Below are 19,432 nucleotides of genomic sequence, written 5' to 3' on the forward strand. Positions count from 1 at the left end.
AGGTAGCAAGCCATCAATTGCATTAACAGACAAAGAACTGGTTTTTCTGAGGTCGCACATGCGCTCTCGTTCATCTTAGGTCATGAATTTTGAATGCATACTCATGTCAGGTTGATGCTTTGTAGGGGGCGCTTTTGTCTTGGTGTTCCAGAATATATATGTATGTTTATCATAATAAAAATCAGTTGGAAATCAGCGCTTGTCTTCGTCGTCCTTTTTTGTCCCTCGTCTATGTATGTGCTGTAAGTGATGATTGATACCATAGAATACCAACTAGCCCATACCCCAACCTTGCTCCATCTTGCAAGTTGTTTTTATTTATGAATTGCCATCCGGGATTTTTCGCTCACTGCCAACGATGCCGACGACACCGGCTCTTCTGTGACACAAGCTCCTTAACGCTGTCGCATTAAAAGAATGACATAGGCAAGCACTTGTCTGCATCCCCCATTTTGCGTGGTTTCACGCCGTTTCACAAAATAAATGGGCTATCGACTGCCGCTCATCGTTGATCTTCATGTGCCCAGAGTTGGCACGAACTAAGGTGCAAAGGGTCGGCAGTTACTATATCGTTATCTAGAGATCGCAGTCCATCAACACTTTCTTTACGTCATTGCTGATAAAAGATTGCAATGACCTCTGGAACTTCATACTTTTTCTGTAGAAGCGACACAGAAAGGAACTTAGCTGCTCTTGGCTCGTTCAGCCTCACGTGGCTGATGCATAGCCATGAAAGCCATAGCGACGAGACCTTCGCAAAACGGTGGCATGTGGGCCACGGTAGCTTCCACTTCCAACCAGCAAGAACGGTTCATTCTCACGCCCGGAACCACGAACTCTTGAAGAAAAGTAGCAGCTGTGCTCACGCTTTCAAAATGACAGGTGGCCAGAATCGGGTGGCACTTTGAATGAACTGCAGTGCCGGAATTCGATGCCAGAGCAAAACACACACAGTGCAGCAGCTGCTCATTGTTACGTCCAAGTATTATTGAAACCCAGCAGTGCTGTAAGTGGGTTCAGCTGAACCTTTTTCTGTCAAAATAATACGTTCTAATGTTTGTCCTTTCTGTCTTTTTTTGTTCAACCTGGTTATAACAGTGGGATTTTCTTGGCACTTGAATATTGTTGTGAATGAGGTCGACTGTACCGCAGTCCAAATGATAAAGAATTTCCTTTCACTGCAACCCTCTAGTACATGTGCGTACTAAAGTACCAATGTACGTGTGCAGTAGCTGCTGAACTTGTCTCGGAAGCTTTTAAGTTCTCCAAAGGCTGAAAACTGGAACTACAGATCTGACAACCTCAAAATTGAGAAGATGCTACAGTGTAAGCAATAAGGTACCCAGATTTGGTGAAAAGAAATATAACTTGTTTTATTACTAGAGATGTTGACGGTTCATTAAAAATATTTAATTTTAATTGTTCATCTTAACTTTTCTGTAGGGATGCAACAAACAGGCACCCTTCTATACTTTGAAGTTGCATCTAGTATGATCTGTGACACAAAAAAACAAAAATATTCGTTGTTTGTCAAGGAAATATTTGTGCAACAGCTATCTAAATATCAGGTGCAAATGCAGATTGTTTTTAAGGGGTGGGCAGTAATGCTTTGAATAGGACCAGAATAATCGGGCAGACGGAAAGTCAAGCCCTGTAAGATTGGTCTCTGACTGTACATGTATTCTGTTGAAATTAGGTTTGCCCTAAATTGTAAGCAAATAAGAGAAATGGTAAAATTTTTAGTGTTATTACGACAATCGTAAATGATCTCTAGAAATCAGGCATGTTGTTACAAGCCATTCCCGTACATTGGAGTAGGCGCAAGCAAGGGGATGACGACAAGGATCCAAGAAGTGCTCATGTGGTTGTTGTTTCGCCATCTCGGCTTCTTTCTGTATATAGTCGAATCTCGATAATTCAAACTCGAAGAGGCCCGAAAATTCGTTCGAAATAAAAGAAGCTAATTGAATGGAGGACTTGCTTGCAACGGTGCATATGCACTTAGCTAACACATGAATGGGAAGTTCCACATGATTTATTCACATGTATCTACAAGTTACAGTCAGTTATTCGGTGGATCGGTGCTCGTACTCTGATAGGAAACAGTGGGTACGCGTGTGTAATTAAAAGAAACGTCATGTCCCATGACAATTGCCCCTCCGAAATTTTGGTATGCTTCACCGCTGAAGAGTGCTGTGTTGGGCGAAGTTGATTTTTCGGAAACTGACATTATGCAGTGCGCCATGCTTTCTGCGCTCCGAAGCCATCGGCGAGGATTACAAAGGCGGAGTCGGCACCATTGCTAACAACAGCGAATTGTTTCAATGAAAAACATGGCACCAAACAGCAAGAAGCTTGGTAGCAAACGTCGAAGTAGCTAGGCCTAGCGTTGCCGCAGTGTGGCTACGGCTGCCAGCAGTGCTGCGTGCGAGAGCGCTGGCTCGAGGTGGCGCAATAATCAAAATGGTGGTGTTGGTGGCTTCGATTAATGCAGTTTTGGACCTGGGGTCATGCCAAGAAGTCCGGAAAATCGGACGCCGAAGGCTTTTTGTGTCAGAAATTTCAGGCGTTGTTTGTACATTGACTCTGTGGGCAGATAGCAGTGCTGCAACACTAACGGAAGTCACTGACCTGTCACTAACAGATGTAATCGGCAATGCGCGCCCGCACACGCCTGTGCATAAATTCTCACCACATCTTTTTTTTTTCTTTGCGCGCAACGTTGAGGAGTCTCCTAAGCTCTTTCTCTATGGTGGGGTCAGAGGAATGCTGGTTGGAGGTGCCACCGTGTGATTTGGCATGCCGGTGAGAGCATTGTCGGAGCACAGTATGTTCGAATTAACCGTCGCAAATGCTTACACGCTCGAATTGCCGGGCGTTTTTGCCCATTGGAATACACAAAACTTCGACGGGACCACGGCGGCAGTTTGAATAAAGCGAACATTCAAATTAAGCGTGTTTCGAATTAACGAGATTTGGCTGTATTACCCAAGTACATTTTCCCTTTTTCTTATCCCCGTCATAATATTACCATAAATTTATCAACACATCAATATTTCTGATCTTCCTGAGATATGGTATCTTGGAAATGTTTTCAATGTTATGTGATAGGCATCTTCAGCATTAGCATAGTGCACTCGTGCTGGTGGAGGAAGGGTAGTATATAATTCTTGCAGTGCTTTCAGAAAACCAAGTTGTTAGTGGTACCTTTCCTCTCTTTTTCTAGTTATATTTGTCATCTTTCTTTGTGCCATTTGTACGAAGATAAATTAGTAAATTTGGCAAGGTATGCAGTCGTGGGCTGCAGTGTTGTGAAAAAAAATAATAATAATGAAAATGTCTTGCCGCTGCAGGAGCAGCTGAAGCTTCTGCGCGAGAGCCTCAAGAACCAGCTGCAGCTGCTGAAGCAGCAGCAGCGGCAGGACCAACGTGGCAATCAACCAGGCAGTCAACCTGGCAGTCAACCTGGCAGTCAACCTGGCAGTCAGCATGGCAGTCAGCCTGGCAGCGGCAACGAGGAATGGGTCATGGTGCCCATGCCACGGTAGCAGAACACGCACAACACTGCAGGGGAACGCCGTTGTCAGTGCGCATCTAGTGCCAGCTGCCACTGGAGTGTGTGTTGGCCTTCGCAGTCTGCTGCTGTAACTGGGTTGGCACAGTTAGGGTGGAATGTTCTTGTTGTTGTGTGGCTAGCTCACCAGCATCGACTAGGGACTCTGCGGAGCATGGGGCAAATTATTTGTTGTTACTCGGTGGATAAAGTGGGGGGGGGGGGAGGGGAAGGGGGAGGGTGTAGGCACAGCAGCTGGGCAAAGTGGCCACTGGCAATTGTTACTGCAATACAGTAGTTAGCCAAGCTTGTTGGTATGACTAAGTAATATGGCAAACAGTGTGAAAATGGGGAAAAGGATTAAGAGAACCGGCGACAGGGGTGGCAACATCCAATTAAAGTCTACTGCAAGGGAGCTCAATGTTTAGGCAGCTGAAAACAAGGCGATTGCAAATAAATCCCACCTACTCGGAACCCCCCGTCACTCATTTGATCATTTTGTGACGTGTGTGTGTGTGTCGTTCTTTGCATTTGCCTTCATTTTTATACCTTTTGCCCAATAAACTTCAGTTGGAAGTCAGTGCCCACGTCATCTGTTTCCTCAATTTTTGTCCCGTTTTCACGCTGCTTGCCATATTATGCAATTGTTGGTTGGGAGCATGCACATTCCTTGATGTATGCTGTCACTTTTTCCAAGGTTTCTAAAGCTGCTGCATAAGTGACAAGTGCTGGTGCCAAGTTCCTTGGTATCAGTACCCCTGGCACTGAAAAAGGTGTGAGGAAAAGCACATATGCCATAAATGCCTGCATAGCTCTTGAGTACCACGTATTGCGCAATAGGGGGCCCTGTGCCCAACTGACTTGAAGCAGACAATTCTGACTTGTCTGCTTGTTTTGTCGTGCCAGAGGATTGGCAAGTGTGCAGATGATAGTAATGAAGGCAAAGGAGGTGCCGGTGAAAACTGGAGTCTTTCAATTGCTGTCATCAAATTTTTTGCTGATGCTTTCTATTGTCAAATAAGCTTCATGGAAAACCTGGTGAAACTTGCATCAGTTGCTTTGGCAACAGACATTGTCTCCTGCTTTTTGTGCATGTACAATTGTACAGGTACTCCCCCCTCCCTTCTTTTTCTATTTTTCTGTGAGCACCAGCCCCCAGAATGGTACAACCTGTATCTGCTGTATGTGCATGAAATATTTCTTCCTTGAGTCAGGCCATCATACAAAGAGTAGCGTATTGGTATTGAGGAACTGGTTACCTAACCTCTCAACCATTTTTTTGTTACCTTTGTACCATATTTGCAATGCAGTCCAAGGTTTCAATTATTATCGGATTCTGTTTGTCAAAGACACAGACCCTTACCTTAAAATTCCAAACAAGCGCCCCTGCCCGTGCAAGTACACCCCCTGCACTTTCGAGTGATCTGAAATTGGCGCCAACTACTGAGCAAGCGCCCCCTCCCTTCACCCTGTTCACCGCTTCATGCATTTTCACCGGACCACCTTGTTACAATTTATTGTCAGCGTTTTACAAAATTGCATATTAAATTGCATAAAATGGCACAATTTAGTGAGAAAGAAATTTATTGTTTAGCCACACTTCTGCTGAGGCCCAATAGTTCACCTTAGCCAGGTATCTGCATAGCCATAGCCTTCGTCAATCACCATTTTGGTCAAATGTGCGAAGTGTCACGTGTTAATTAAGTGCGAGACACATGGTGTGGTCCTGCACGTGATCTGCGTTAAGACGTGCCGAAGTCCTACTTGCCGCACACGACGATTCGAGACACATGGGGCAAACGAGCAAGCGGCAGGTAGCTCCACCCAGAACCGGTGCCCCTGCATAGATGCTCGAAATGACTTTGCAAATACAGCGAAAACAGACGAGTTTGCAGAGCTCTCTCGTTTTAAACAAAAGATGCCAATAGTACAAACACGACTATGTGAGCAGTGTAGACGTCTTTCCGCTACGCCACGTCTGCAGTGTCGGCTCCATTAACTGTTGCCGATGACTAGGAGCCGGCAGGCCTAGCTTGCTGGGCCGTCGAATCGGGGACCAGTGGTGCTTGTGACACGACTTTATGCAGCTCGTAATAAAGCGCCTATCTGGGTCAGCACAGTATTACACTATTACACTACTGCACTATTAAATCGCGCTTAAACTGCAATACATTTGATTTTATCAATGCCGACGGAAGCGAATGAGTAAGCCAGGTGAGCCTGTGATTGCTGGGAGACGGTATAGGCCTAGCTCACTGGCCGCTGGATGCGGGGTCGCCGGCCCTTGAATTTCGGTTCATGACCAAGTAAGGCCTCCCCTCCTTTCCCACAGACTTCCGTGGTTTATCTTTCAATATAGGGGGGGGGGGGGTGCTTGCTCGGAATTTTACTGTGTTTACGATGGAATTGACTGCCGTGACATTTTCTATCAGTTCACTGGCTCGCTCTGTTGTGGGACACCTTATAAGCATGTTTAATAAGGGGTTGACTTTTAACAATTTTTCACAACAGTTTGTTAAGGTGGCGGTGCATCTTCAGTGGTACATTGACTGCTTTGCTGCGTACGCATTGTAATGGCCACAATGCCTTTTCACCTCAGTCCGAGAAGCTTAGCCATTTTTGTCTGTTTCACTCATTATTCTATCAACCTGTCACTGATTTTTTGTCTACATGCAAAAAAAAAAAAGAAGAATGAGCTCAACTCGTGTCACAATGCAGGCTTGTTGGTACGTCATCCTGGAATATTAGCGTTGCACAAGCAACACCAGGACACAGGGCAGAGCATGCGCACACCGACGCTGTGTGGGTTCGTGTTCTCTTCTCTATCGTCATGTTGCTCGCGCTGCACTAGCATTTCAAGTGAGAACCTTTGTGGCTTGACAGTCACCTGGCAAGGTGATGTATCGGTGGGCAAGCTGTGATGTGACCCACACAATTGCATGCGTTTGCAATTTTTCTTTGTGGGAAAAGCTGTCATTTTATTGATGTCAACCAAAGCTCATTTGACCACACACACAACTCCACATTGTACCTGTCCAGGCATACATAGCTACAGCAGAATGTCACTGATATGCCATCGCAGTTATGATTTTGCTGAAGCCTTGATCCGACTATTCTATGAAAATAGTCAGCATGTTCGTGTGACACATTTTCCGGGATTTTTATGTTGTATTCTTCAGGTCTCGCAGAAGATGTGCACTAGGCTTTCTAGTGTATATGTTTTCCTCGCTTTATTATTTAGTACAATGCATTGTTGCATTGAATCCCTCGTTCGGGCAAGTGTGCGCTACTCGTAATTCAGATTTTGCAATGTGTCGGCATGCCTTGTTCTGCATGTAATGTCATGGCCCTGTGCATGATATGTCTTAGTACAAATTACATTACGAAATTATGTCGCTGTGTCTAGAAAAGAGTGCTGTTTGCTTTTAACTGTCAAAACATGCAATACAAGAAAAAGTTCGTCACATTCTAGGTTTTTACGTGCCAAAACCACAATATGATTATGAGGCATGCCGCAGTGGGGGACTCCGCATCAATTTTGACCACCTGGGGTTCTTTGATGTGCTCCCAATGCACGGTATACGGGCGCTTTTGCATTTCGCCCCATCGAATTGCGGCTGCCGCGGTCAGGATTTGAGTCCACGCCCACCCGTGCAGTACAGACGACCTCAGAAGGTTCTAAAAGCTGTGCCATAGCAGGTTTTTTCTCATCATCTTAGTGTGCGGCTCACAGTTGCAAAGTACAGTATGCCTTGCTCTTAAGGAAACATAGGATTAGTGTTCAAGCCCATGTAATTCAATACGGGTTGCATCAGCATCATTGAGGATAACTGGTGAACATGATGTGTTAAGTAGAATCATATTAATTAAAGATGTTTTTCCAGGCCTTCATATCAAAACTGTGCTGCAATTGGGGCTGCAATACCAGCTCCGATAATGCTCAGATATCACTGTATTGAATCAAATTGCAAACATTTGAATAATTCTATTCGCAAATTGAATATCTACACTTCGATCTTTCAAATATTTGGTATATCTGGTGCAGACATCCATGCAGTGCCACATGCCACATAAGATTCGAGTGGAGCCCCTTGTGCTTGACACAGCGGTGCGACTCTCCCGATTTCAGGATCTTTGGCAAGTGACAAATTGCACCTGACTTGACTACGAAAACTGCGACCTCCGTTGACTTGCGCAGCGCCAACGATGGCTGTGCGTGGAGTGGGGGAGCGAGTCACGTGATGCGCGGTCCGTGCTTTCATTGGTTGGTCTTACTTTTAGCCCACCTGTCAGAAAGATGCGAAAGCCCTTTTGTGTTTTGGAGGAAATCTTGAAAAGCAAAACTTTAGATGCAATAAAAGATAGTCATGAAATATAGGTTCACTATAAAACTGAGAATGTCCATAAAATACAGGTTCACTATTAAACTGAGAATGTCCATAAAATACAAGTTCATTATTAAACTGAGAATGTCATTGGTATTCAGTAGAACACAATGTCACTGTAATTCTTCAGCTTCAGAGGGAAAAAAACTCTTTGTGCTATTCAACAGACATTTTATTGGTAAAATGCTTTTCAGATTTTTATATGCTAGAACTGACCTGTAATCAGTGCTGGCATGCTAATTTAGAGTTCATATTGAAAAGAGTAGACTGTAATGTACATTTTGATTTCTATGTACCTCAATTACTGATAGTTTACTAGTTTACTACATCCTTTTTACGCAATGCTAGGAGACTTGCAAGCATCTACCGCACCGCGTTTTCTTGACCAAAATTTGTAAGCATTAAATTTTGTGATAAACGGTCTTATTTTCAATTCTATATTCAGCGTTTCTTTCTTGATTCAATTCAATATTCGATGCAAAATCTACTATTCAGTTTTCACACACCCCTACAATTAAGTGTTTTCTGTATGTTACATTGGCAGGAAACATGACTGTCAGGCACATTCTCGAGCATGCAGTGCAGAAGACTGGACAAAGAATGAGTACGGTCAGGACACAATACTGGCTTACAGATAATGTTTTGTTGTTTGTTACAGTGCATGCATTCAATTAAAAGCTATAAAGAAAATTCACTGACGATGACGATACTCCCTAATGCTGTATATGTCTTCTCATATCGTGATATATTGGTTGGCACAGGCAATCTGTCTCATGCGGCATGTTGCAAATAGAGAAGTGTGGCGCGACTGCCTTGCTAACTGGAAGACCACGAGAGGCAACGCATGGGTGACGCTTGGGTGCGATTCACAGCAGCCGCCACAGACACACCTCCACTCATGCAGCGTTTTGTTTCCATATATGGTACCGGTGACATCATCAGTGAACACTCTGGCGCCATCTCATAGCCATCATCGCGTCAAAAACCCATCTTGCACAGCACTATGCTTCTCTTCTCATGCTTTCGCCATAACCTCCTCCTCTGCTTTCCTCCTCGCGCTCTGCATTCGCTGTTTCACCTTCGCTGTGCTCGGTTACGAGGACGCCGACACTCGCTGCAGAAATGGGTGTCTAAGAGCCGCACTCTAAAAAATATTGTTGCAGAGACCATCAAAGATGATGTCAAAGTAAAGGGTATAGCTAGTGCAAACTGCAGTATTAAAATGGACCCACCAGCTGTACTTTCGAAGTGCATTGCTGACACAGTGTTTAAGGATGACATAAATTATCGTCAACATAGATGGCATGACAGTGTGACAACGGAAGCCGCATAAAGGTGCGATGACAATATAAGTGATGACGGTGCAACGGCATGATGAGAACCGAATGGCAATGAGGATGCCATGATAGCAGTTCTGAAGCTTCGCTTCTCGAGTCATTTTATCCATGGAGGCCAGATACTCCAACCATTCGCGTTATAATCATGCAACACACTGTGAAGTTGGTCGAAGTGAAGCTGTGGTTAACTGGCAAGATGAAACATCAGGTCTCGGCAAGAAATTAGCAGCGGATTTTGGCGAATAATTTGTCCCGCAATCATCACACCGGGTGGCAGAGAAACACGACGAAGTGCTATTTCCAACCACAGCGTCTAGCCTTCAGATGGCACGAAGTTGTCTTGCGACAGTGCATGCCTTTCAAACAGCAAAAGTTAGCATCCAGCAACAAACACGCCCTGCCACTCAGTTACACGAGAGTCCAAGCATGAAAATGGGTGATAGAAACAAAGAAAGCTCTCCGCTTTAAAAAAAATTAATGTCATCAAATTTTCCTATAGTCACCGTGCTTCCTGCGGTCTTTTGCTCTGCAAACTTGAGTACGCTTGAGATCTGGCTGGCCCAGCAGTTTGTATGCTTGAATTTAGGAAGCATTTACAATTAAGAAAAAAAATTTTTGCTCACTGATTTGCATCAAACTTGTACTGTGTGTATATATTTAGTTCCACTGACATTATTAATGTAGTTTTGTCTCTTGAGGTGACAATTAAAGTGATAGATTTATACATATTAAAAAGAGGCATGCCATTGTTTGGAGCTATTAGCTAATCAACATGTTACAATTTTTAGGGTGCAGAATCGACCTAGAATGTCCAAAGTGGATAGTAAAGCATGCTTGTGCACTGATCATGTGATACAGTAAAATTTGGGCATCATTGGGACCTCTGAATGAGGCTGTTTTTGAAGTTGATGTCAGTTCTGCATAGCAAGAATGTTACAGTCGTGCTACACTACAGTCGATTGGTTGTCTTCCATATTTTTTTCCCTTCACAAGTGTTGCTCTCGTTTTTTTTTTTTTTTTCAAAGCACTGAACATATGAAGTTGAGCTGTGTATTACGGTTATGTGATTAGTCATCCTGTGCTTTTCTTGGTGTAAATGATGCCCTTTGTCATTGGACACTTTACAAGCTTCTGGACAGGTGTGAGCTTCTCCCAGGCAATCACTTGGTGGTAAGCTACAAATGTCTTATGCCTTGCGGACAAAAGTAATTGGTATGCAGGAGCTATGACCAAACTGCGTCTCAGTGCCACTGGCTGGCATTGATAGCCAGTTCATACTTCTCAAGCTGTTTTTCTTTTTACCCATAGATTGGCATGGCATTTGCAGCTTCTGCGGCCGCAAATGACACTCCATCACACTCGTCAGCGTGACGGAGCTGATGGACTAGCCGTTTCTGCAGTTTGCTCTGGCTACAGACACCCCAGTGACGGAGGTGGGTGTAACTGCTATCAGTGTCGCCACATTAGCGAGCTTTCAGCCACAGAAACTGCAAATGGCACTCTGATCCATGGATAAAAAAAACGGCTCAAGAGGTATACTGGCTATCAACACCGGCCAGCTGGCATGTGCGACACAATTTCTAGCCTTCCCTCAAGGCTGCCAGTGGGTACTTGGATGCAGTTTGGCCACAGCTCCCATGTTGTAATACTTTTGTTTCGTTGTGAGTGAATTCATGATTTGAAGATTATCTGTAAATTGTTAGGCTTCTGTGTGCGCTTTCATTGCATGAGACTTCTTGAATCGCTAGGGTTTCACTCAAGCGTCATAACTGGCACTCGAGTCGAGAGACCATGGGCAACACAGGGTGGTGAAAGAACTGCCAGCTGCGAATAATGGTAACAGTCATACTTTGATGTAACAAGCATGGATATAACAAATTCTTGGCTATACCTTGGTAAATCTAAAACTTGGTAGGACACACTTTATTTCATTTAATATTCAACCGGTGTAAAAAAAAAAGCCGGAAATGTAAAATGCAAGAGGCAGGCATGTACCCAGGATGTTTTTTTCGGAGGTGGGGGGGGAGGGCAATTTCAACCCCCGAGGTAACGTTTCTCTGCAAATGAGGGGCGGATCTACTTTTACTAGTACAAACGTTAATAATACCCACTGTTTGCTATAAAGGCACGTAAACCCTCAAAAGAGAAATGAAGTCAGGTGTATCTCACGAGTACGCCTGTAATATACACCTCTCCTTGGCAAACCAGGAACCACATGAAATCGACTCGTGCAGAAAGGACACAGCCAAGAACAAGTATACAATCAAAAGTATAAAATGAAGATTCCTAGTGGTGCTTTTTTAATGAGCACTGTAAGAATTATAGTGAAAGATATATTTGCGGAACAATCGCAGTTCTTGTGGATCCCTCATTTACTGTTCTACCAAGTGAGGTGCCAAAGCCCATAGAGTTTCATACAACAAATAGCAGAGGGAACTCCGGCGCTAGCGGCGTCTATGGGAGCCGCAATGGAAGCGGTTGAGCCAGCTTGGGAATTATGGGAAGTTCATGGATTTGCCTAAACTTGGTTCTTCCGGCTTCAAACGGCTTTGTGACTTTGTAAACTCGTCATGTTGAACAATGTACTGCACAGTAAATAATTAAATAAACATTATTAAAATTGTTTGACCACAGGATTCAAATACAGAACCTCTAGCACAGAGGCCTCATATTGAAACCACTAAACAACAGACGCATGCATTGACAGGTGACGTATAACCCCCTCATGAATTTATCGCGGGCATGCCAATGCCTTCAGACGCTAGGCACGTTTCGATTGGGCCACCTGGACAAGCTGAACCGTTGTGATTAGTAGCAATTATTTGTGTTTGCAGCGTCTTCTGCACTTGGAAATGCTCTGAAATTAGCTCTGAAATTTACAACAATGAAGGCATACAGAGCATAATAAACGAGTCCACAAGCACGAAGACCAGACAGATCCATATACTTTCCATCATTTCCATGTTGGCTCAACTACTGAAGTGCCAGTGTCCCCTCTAGTACATTGTAGGAAACTCTATGCCAAAAACCGACTCGTATTGTTATTTGGGAAGTAGCGTAATGATGCCTGGCTGCCAGTCCCGTACAACATGCCGCTTAATTTCGGGAGAGTCTGGGCCCACCTGGGCCCTCCTTGGTAGAGCTCAAATCTTGGTACAGCTCAAAATATATAATGTGGCAATATATAATGTGGCGGCAATACTGTCAAATACTCAAAAACTTGAATGGCACATTCGGGACATGCATGCGCATCTTGGCCAAAGGCTTGGCTTTGCTGGCCCACAGCAGAGAATGATCACACCGGTTGTGTGGTTGCTTAGTAACGTTGGTGCAAAGGATTTCTGTAATCTAGGGTTTTTCATGAGCTATATATAGGCACACCAAGCCACCAACAGGCCATCAGGCATTTTTTTGATGATCTATCGGAGCCATTATGCTTCCATTTCCTTTGCTTTGACTCGATGGCAAAACTTTGTCTCGCAAATATCGGTGTGCGAGCTTATAACAAATACGTAATAGTATAACGATGATATTTTTTGTGTTGGATGCGACTTATATTGAGGTTCAATGTAGGTTAAAGTTTTGCTTGTCAGCATCAACTTCTTTTCGATAGCTTTTTTTTTTTTCATTTTCCATATCACTTTTGTGTTCACATCTGTTGAACCCTAACACTGCACATGTTTTATTTGCTGATTTGTCTGCCTCACGTATGACTTCATAAATTTTATTGCTCTTCTAAAGCCGAGACACCATGAGATCCTAGTTGCCTTCAGGTGATTGTGTTCTGTTGCACATGCAAGGGCACTGACTGCCACAGTCAACCACGAAAGTTTACGGGTCGTGGGATTTGTCAGAAAAGCTGAGTTTCCATGAAGCCTGGGCCTGTAGCCTCAAATTCAAAGTTTCAGTTTGTTGTCTGTTTTGTGACTTACACAGTGATCTATTAAAGTAAAAGCGCTGTGCTATAACAGAGCACAAATTCACACATGTGGTGTAACCCGCATCCTGTAAACTTTATTGGCCAAATGTACATACTATTCCCGCAGCCATCTGTTCTCCCGCTGAAGAGGATATTGTGCATCCCAATTGATAATGCTCTTAATGGCATGATAATTTAGGCTGCTTGATGCATACCTTGTGCTGAGTAAAACAAACAACAGGACGTGAAAACAGTCGGCAAACACAATTGCCCTTGTTTGTCGTCTGCTTAACCCGAACAAGTCCATAATGGTCGATGCGGTATATTTACGGCGCCATCTGTACGTTTAAAAAGCGCGCCAATTTCCAAATTCTTTCTTTCCTGGCATGTGCTGCCACTATGTGGGAGTACAGGGAATTTTCTCGCACCTCCCTTTCTCGCTTTTCATTGCATGGTTTGTTTCAGAGCTAGTTTGCTCTGGCGCGTCTATATACTACCGCTCACGCATTGGCGCACGGGCGGGCGGGCAGCAATTTGGGTTTTGTTCCGCAGGCGGTTTCGGCTTCTTGTGCTCGCAACACTGATGGCTATCTCATTACTATCACTCAAAGAATGGCCGCCTGTTTCTCGCTCGTTTAGTGCTCACAGAGGTGAGCATAGGAAGGATGCCACCGTGCATGCGTTTCCATTTCTTTTCTTATTTTGGGGGGGGGGACTCGCAATATCTAATTGCCTCAGATTAACGATAAGATGAAGGTTAGCGCATCTTTGTCACACGATTTGCTTTTTTGACGGGCACAAAACCACATAGTTTTCTTGGGTATGCTCACCTATGCAGTTCAATTAGGCTATGGATGTAAATATTAGCGTAAGAGCAGGAACATTTGAGACATGCCAAATATTCTCATGTGCTCATATTCTAAGCCTTGAACTGTAACGATGCATCAAATTTTTAATCCTTATAAGTTTATTTCCCTTTTTATTGTTGTTATTCTTGAACGTAAACAACATATATACCCACGCAAGATATTTTTTTCGCACTTTACAGTCACCCTTGAAAAATTACGGTAAATTTTTTTTGAAATAAGTCCCTCAGAATCGGAATCTTCAATTAAAAAAATCGACCCTTGGCGCACGCATATGGCGAAAAAAATCGGCATTGAGAGGGTTAATATTTTATTTTAACTTCTGTTTCTCTCATTGCCTAAGTTTGTTCTCAATATCTTGTTCTTGCTTTCTCAATGTGGCTGTTTCCCCTCCAATTTGTTACTGCTGTCATTGTCCTTCCTTCGTCACCACTTCATCTTCCCCACCAAGAGCCATTATGACATCAACCACTTCTACTTGATGATAAGCTGCGTCCCTTGCCAGATACTGCATGGGCTTACCGTTTGCTGTGGCCTCTGAAAAAATACATTCACATGCTGTACAGTTCCATACAGCCCCGTATTAATAATAATACATGGCAAGCCCTAAATGGACCGATAACCACCCAGAATGTATTATGAGATGTTGGTAGAAAAAAACATACTTTATGTGATAGAATTGAGCATGCTGTTTACGATTAAAGCAGGAATTATAATTTTAAATTGGCACAGAAGTCTCATAGAATGGTATGTGGTGCGAACCAGTGGTGACACCTTGGTAGTAGAGATGGAAGCAGTAAGTCGGCTGTTATTAAGTGCACCATACTTACTGTTAAAAATTGCAGATGCCTTGCGCATGCATATTGCAAGCTCAGAAAAGGCCACGGCGTCAATGGTTCTGCCTCACAAGCGGTTCTGCCTTTGCGCCAATGAGTGGAACGACAAGGTCGTGGCATTTCCCATTGCATGGCAATGTACAAGAGTGCTGTGGTACACACACAAGTTTGTGAGCGAGTGCCCATAGCTCTGTGGTGAGGTAACTGACCAAATTGTGTTGTAAATGGCTGCCAGCACCACATGAATAGCACTGTACTGGCATATCCTACCACTTCCCACCAATGCCAGCGTACAATCGCTGTGGCACTCGCCTGTCAGCGTTTCCAGCGTACGACTTCATGATCACGATTAAGACTTCATGAGCACAATCACAAATGCAGATACAAATGTTCTGATAAAAAAAATTTTCCATAGTGTATTCCGCATTACTATTGAAAGGTTGTACACTATTAACCGTATGCTTTCTGTTTCACTAAAAAAAAGAAAGAAAGGGTATTACAAGAATTGGTTGCCGCTCTCTTTATTGTCTCGAAATTGCACATTAGGCTACGAGTAACGGTGTGGTAGAGGGCTCCCGATTGATTTCAACCACCTGGCATTCTTTAACATGCACTTTAACCAACATGCATGAGCATTTTTTTTTTTTCGTTTCACCCCCACCAAAGTGCAGCTGCAACAGCTGTCAACCGTAGCCACAACCTCTTGCACAGCAGGACAACAACACCATAGTCACTGGGCTACTGCAGTAGGTAGGCAGGTGCTGCACTTCACTTCAAGTTTGGTGCTCAAGCGATGGCTCAGTGCTTGGAGCTGTGACGTGGTTTTCTGGCCTCCGCTGCCTCTGGAAAGCAGTTTTATTTTGCTTTGTAGCATAGTCAACAGGTGCCTTTTGCTGGATTGTGTTGAATTTCCTTTTCATTCTCATTGATCGTTGCTCAATTCTTGATGACCTTCGTAGGATTATCGATTGTCCATTCACAAGAGCTCTTGTGGATAGGAATCGTGTGCCTAAAGATGGTGTCGTAACAAAACGTTGAAGCTAAAGATTGGCACAGCTACAGAACGGCACAGATTGAGAAGTGGGGGGGGGGGGGGGGTGTCTACCTACTGTAAGGCAAAGTACTTGTATTAACATACTCTAGCTCATTAATTGCTGTTCAGGTGACGTCGATGAACTTGTGCTAGCAAGGCACAGATATTACACGTCCTGTGCTTGCTCTAACATGGCATTGTGCTATCATGCAGCATGCACTTGTTAAATGATGGCTGTTGCTTCCCATGCTTTGGTGACACACTTTCGCTATTTGTTTCCATGATTACATGTGTCATACTTTGGAGGCTATGGACAAGATGATGTGGCCGAGTGATAATGTTAAGTGCAACTTGCTATGGGCAGTAAAACAAAGAAACGCTAGGTTCTGTAATAGAGTGTTGAAAATGTTGGTGTGTAGAAATGTGCCTCTTTTTATCAGCATACATTCCTTATGCATAGGCTCCGATGCAGCCATTTAGGAAAACAATATTTTATTAGCATATTAGAAATAAAAACTGCACAACCAGCCGCAGTGCTCCTTTACTTGTACCATATAGGCAGTTCTTTTTGTATGTCTTGTGCTGCTTTCTCACAGTACCAGCCTGTGTATGGTCTATTGAACTTGCAGTGGCATTCATACAGCTGGAGTGTGTGACTGGTTGAGTGCACTTTTCTTGATGCGCAGCATCTGTTATTGATTGTGGCGTTTGCTGGGCACATCACAATTAAATTTGCCCAGTAGTTAAATCTTTACAACCGCAGCTGTAGCCTGTAGGAACGTTGATAACAGTGCAATGTACAGAAAAAGGAGGCACAGGCAAGTTTTGATTTGCAACAGTATCTTATTTAAAGAATAGTGACCTAATGTACGGGATCTTGTCTCTGTAAAAAACGCCTGTGTAAATATCACTTCCGGCCGCACCAGTGGCATGTTTCTGCTTTCCATTTTACACTTTTCAGTTTTTTTTTTTTTTTGCAGTACCATGACTTTGTAGTTATTTTTTTTCATTACTACCATACCTTGAGGTAGCACTTGCGCCTTTCACCAAGAATACAGTCATAACATACTTTTGTAACAGTAGAGATATAACAAATTACTTCGTTGCTATAATGAAACCAAAAATTTGAGACAATTTGCATTACATCAAAATGAATATTTTTTTGCTGACAGCTCAAAATATGTATTCTAGCAGCAAGTACATATCATATACTTGACAATTGCAACTTGAGACAGCACATTCCGGATGCACATGTTCATATTAATATGCCACAACTTGGCTAGTTTGCGTTCAGTGAGCCAATGGGCTGATTTTGTGTGATCACAAATTTGTTTACTCATTGCAATGGAAAGCGGGTGCTTTTCATTTTGCTTTGCTTGCATGCACCATCTCGGTACAGCAAGCTGTAGACTGGCTCAACAGAAGAATCTACTGGTCCGTCAAGGGCATTAAACTTGCGTTTCCCTCACATAGAACACATTCTATGATATTTCTTTTATTCATGATATTGGGCTTTTGCAGTTATAATGTATATTAGATATAACTAAGACACTTTCGTGTTGGATGTGACTTTGTTATGACAAGGTTTGACTGTATTCATGAGCACTTATAGTCTGCTACAGTGCCACGTAAAATATTAAAATTTTCTTACTGCAATGAACGGTGATTCAATCTGTTGCCCAAAGAGTAAACGTTCCGCATTCCTTTGTTTATGTGGCAGGTATTCAGCCACCTTAGATTGTAGCACCAGTCCTACGACTAAAAAAATAATGCTTGCTTAATTCATCATCGCTGCAGATGAAGCATACTTCTTATTTAGTCTGCACTAAACAAGCAACTGTTGCATCAAAGCATGATGATAAAGCCCATCCTAAAGTCTAATTACTTCATAAGATTTGCCTGCTATGAAGTTATCAGAATAGCCAGAAAAGCCAAGAATTGTACTCAAGGAATCACATATGCAGACACGGTGTGTGCTTGGAAACAAAGAAAAAAGTCATGGTTCTTGGGTCCAGATAGCGGTTGTTCTTATATAAAATTTATTTGTGAGTCACAGCCTTTTCATTCTTTGTTTCTCTGTTCCTTGTTGGCTGCGCTGTTTCGATTTTCTCATGAATGTGCACTTTTCTTTTGCATTACAGCAGAGGTAAGCCATCTATTGCTGGCAACCTTTACTATTCTTGCAGTGTTGTTCATACATTACGTGTCCATGTTTCTTGGAGCTGATTCTGGGCTGTGTATTGCTATGAAACGGTGCTGCTTCACATAACAGCCACATTCAATTCTGCAACTTGTCAAGCTTGTGATTCTTTCTGTATAAAAGTGGTCTATTAGGAGTATGTGCACACCACTCTACCTAATTGTTCAGTTTGTCGAGTGCAACCCCGTTTGGATGAGGACAGAAAAAAACAAAGGACAACATCCATCTGTTTTCTTCCTGCTATTGCGCAGTTCAATATGCTTAACCATGAAGTCCAAATATCGATATCAAAATTGAAGATGCCTGTGTGATACAGCTGTTACTGTTCACGATCAAGTCATAACTGACTGAAACACATCATTAAATCATCGTTTTCTTTTTGTGTGCTGCTAGGGTTACAACTTGTTTATTCTTTCCAGTTGAAGTACTTGCCTTGATGTATCCCTGTGTTTGTGTTGGGTGACATTTTCTCATCAGTGGCTGGTTGACAAATTGGTAAATGTTTGTGTGTTCTCCAAGTGCTTGGTGAATGTTATCTACACAACTACACCAAAAGGGCTCTAGAAGGTCAGTACAAATTAGCAAACAGTAGCATGTATAGATAAGGAGTCGATGCTTGGTCTTACTTACAAGGTGTTCCAGTAATTACTGTCTGAATATCTTATTGTAAGAGGCTTAAAAAATTTGAAGAAAAAGGTTATAAATTTTGACGAATGAGTTACATAGCAGTGCCGAACATAAATAACTGTTTAACAAATTTTCATCAATTAACCTTTTAAGTAACAGCATTAGGAAGCATGTTGTAATTGCGGAATTGAAGTGTGGTAGTATGGAAATCATAACCATTTGCCAGAAACCATGCCTAACACTTATTTTGAGAAATATGGACACGAAATGTGTGGCAAAGGACATTGCTGTTCCAGCAAACACTTCTGGATTTCATTTGCCTGCAGTGCGGTAGCACAATAACTTGAACCATAGTGCATTTGGACACGCATTATAAATCCATATTTTTCGAAACTAGTGCTAGGCACAAAGTTGCTAGCAAAGGGTTACACTTCACATACTGGTCGACTTCAATCCTACAATCATAATGCGTTCCCTACTTTAATTACTGGCAAGCTAGTTAGTGAAGATCAGGTGACAATAATATTTCAATTATCAGCATGTTTCATTATCATTCATATGAACCTTGTTCAGTGAAATTCATTCAATAATGACAGACAGCTATAACTAAAACACCTGAGGCATTGCCTAGCAGAAGAGCTTACCTGTTTCCCCCAACTTCTGTGAAGTCGTATAT

At 42.9% G+C, this 19,432-nt stretch overlaps 1 protein-coding gene across 1 annotated transcript in view; it reads left to right on the plus strand.

Moving 5' to 3' along the window:
• Positions 1-8,378, plus strand: part of LOC135913835 (mitogen-activated protein kinase kinase kinase 7-like) — a 129,449-nt gene extending 121,071 nt beyond the window's left edge. Inside the window, exon 16 of the mRNA XM_065446526.1 lies at positions 3,354-8,378. Within this exon, the coding sequence (XP_065302598.1) occupies positions 3,354-3,548 (195 nt within the window). The 3' untranslated portion in view covers positions 3,549-8,378. The remainder of the gene's footprint in view (positions 1-3,353) is intronic.
• Positions 8,379-19,432: the final 11,054 nt, after the last annotated feature.

This window comes from Dermacentor albipictus, chromosome 5 (genome assembly GCF_038994185.2).
Source record: "Dermacentor albipictus isolate Rhodes 1998 colony chromosome 5, USDA_Dalb.pri_finalv2, whole genome shotgun sequence".
Taxonomy (NCBI): domain Eukaryota; kingdom Metazoa; phylum Arthropoda; class Arachnida; order Ixodida; family Ixodidae; genus Dermacentor; species Dermacentor albipictus.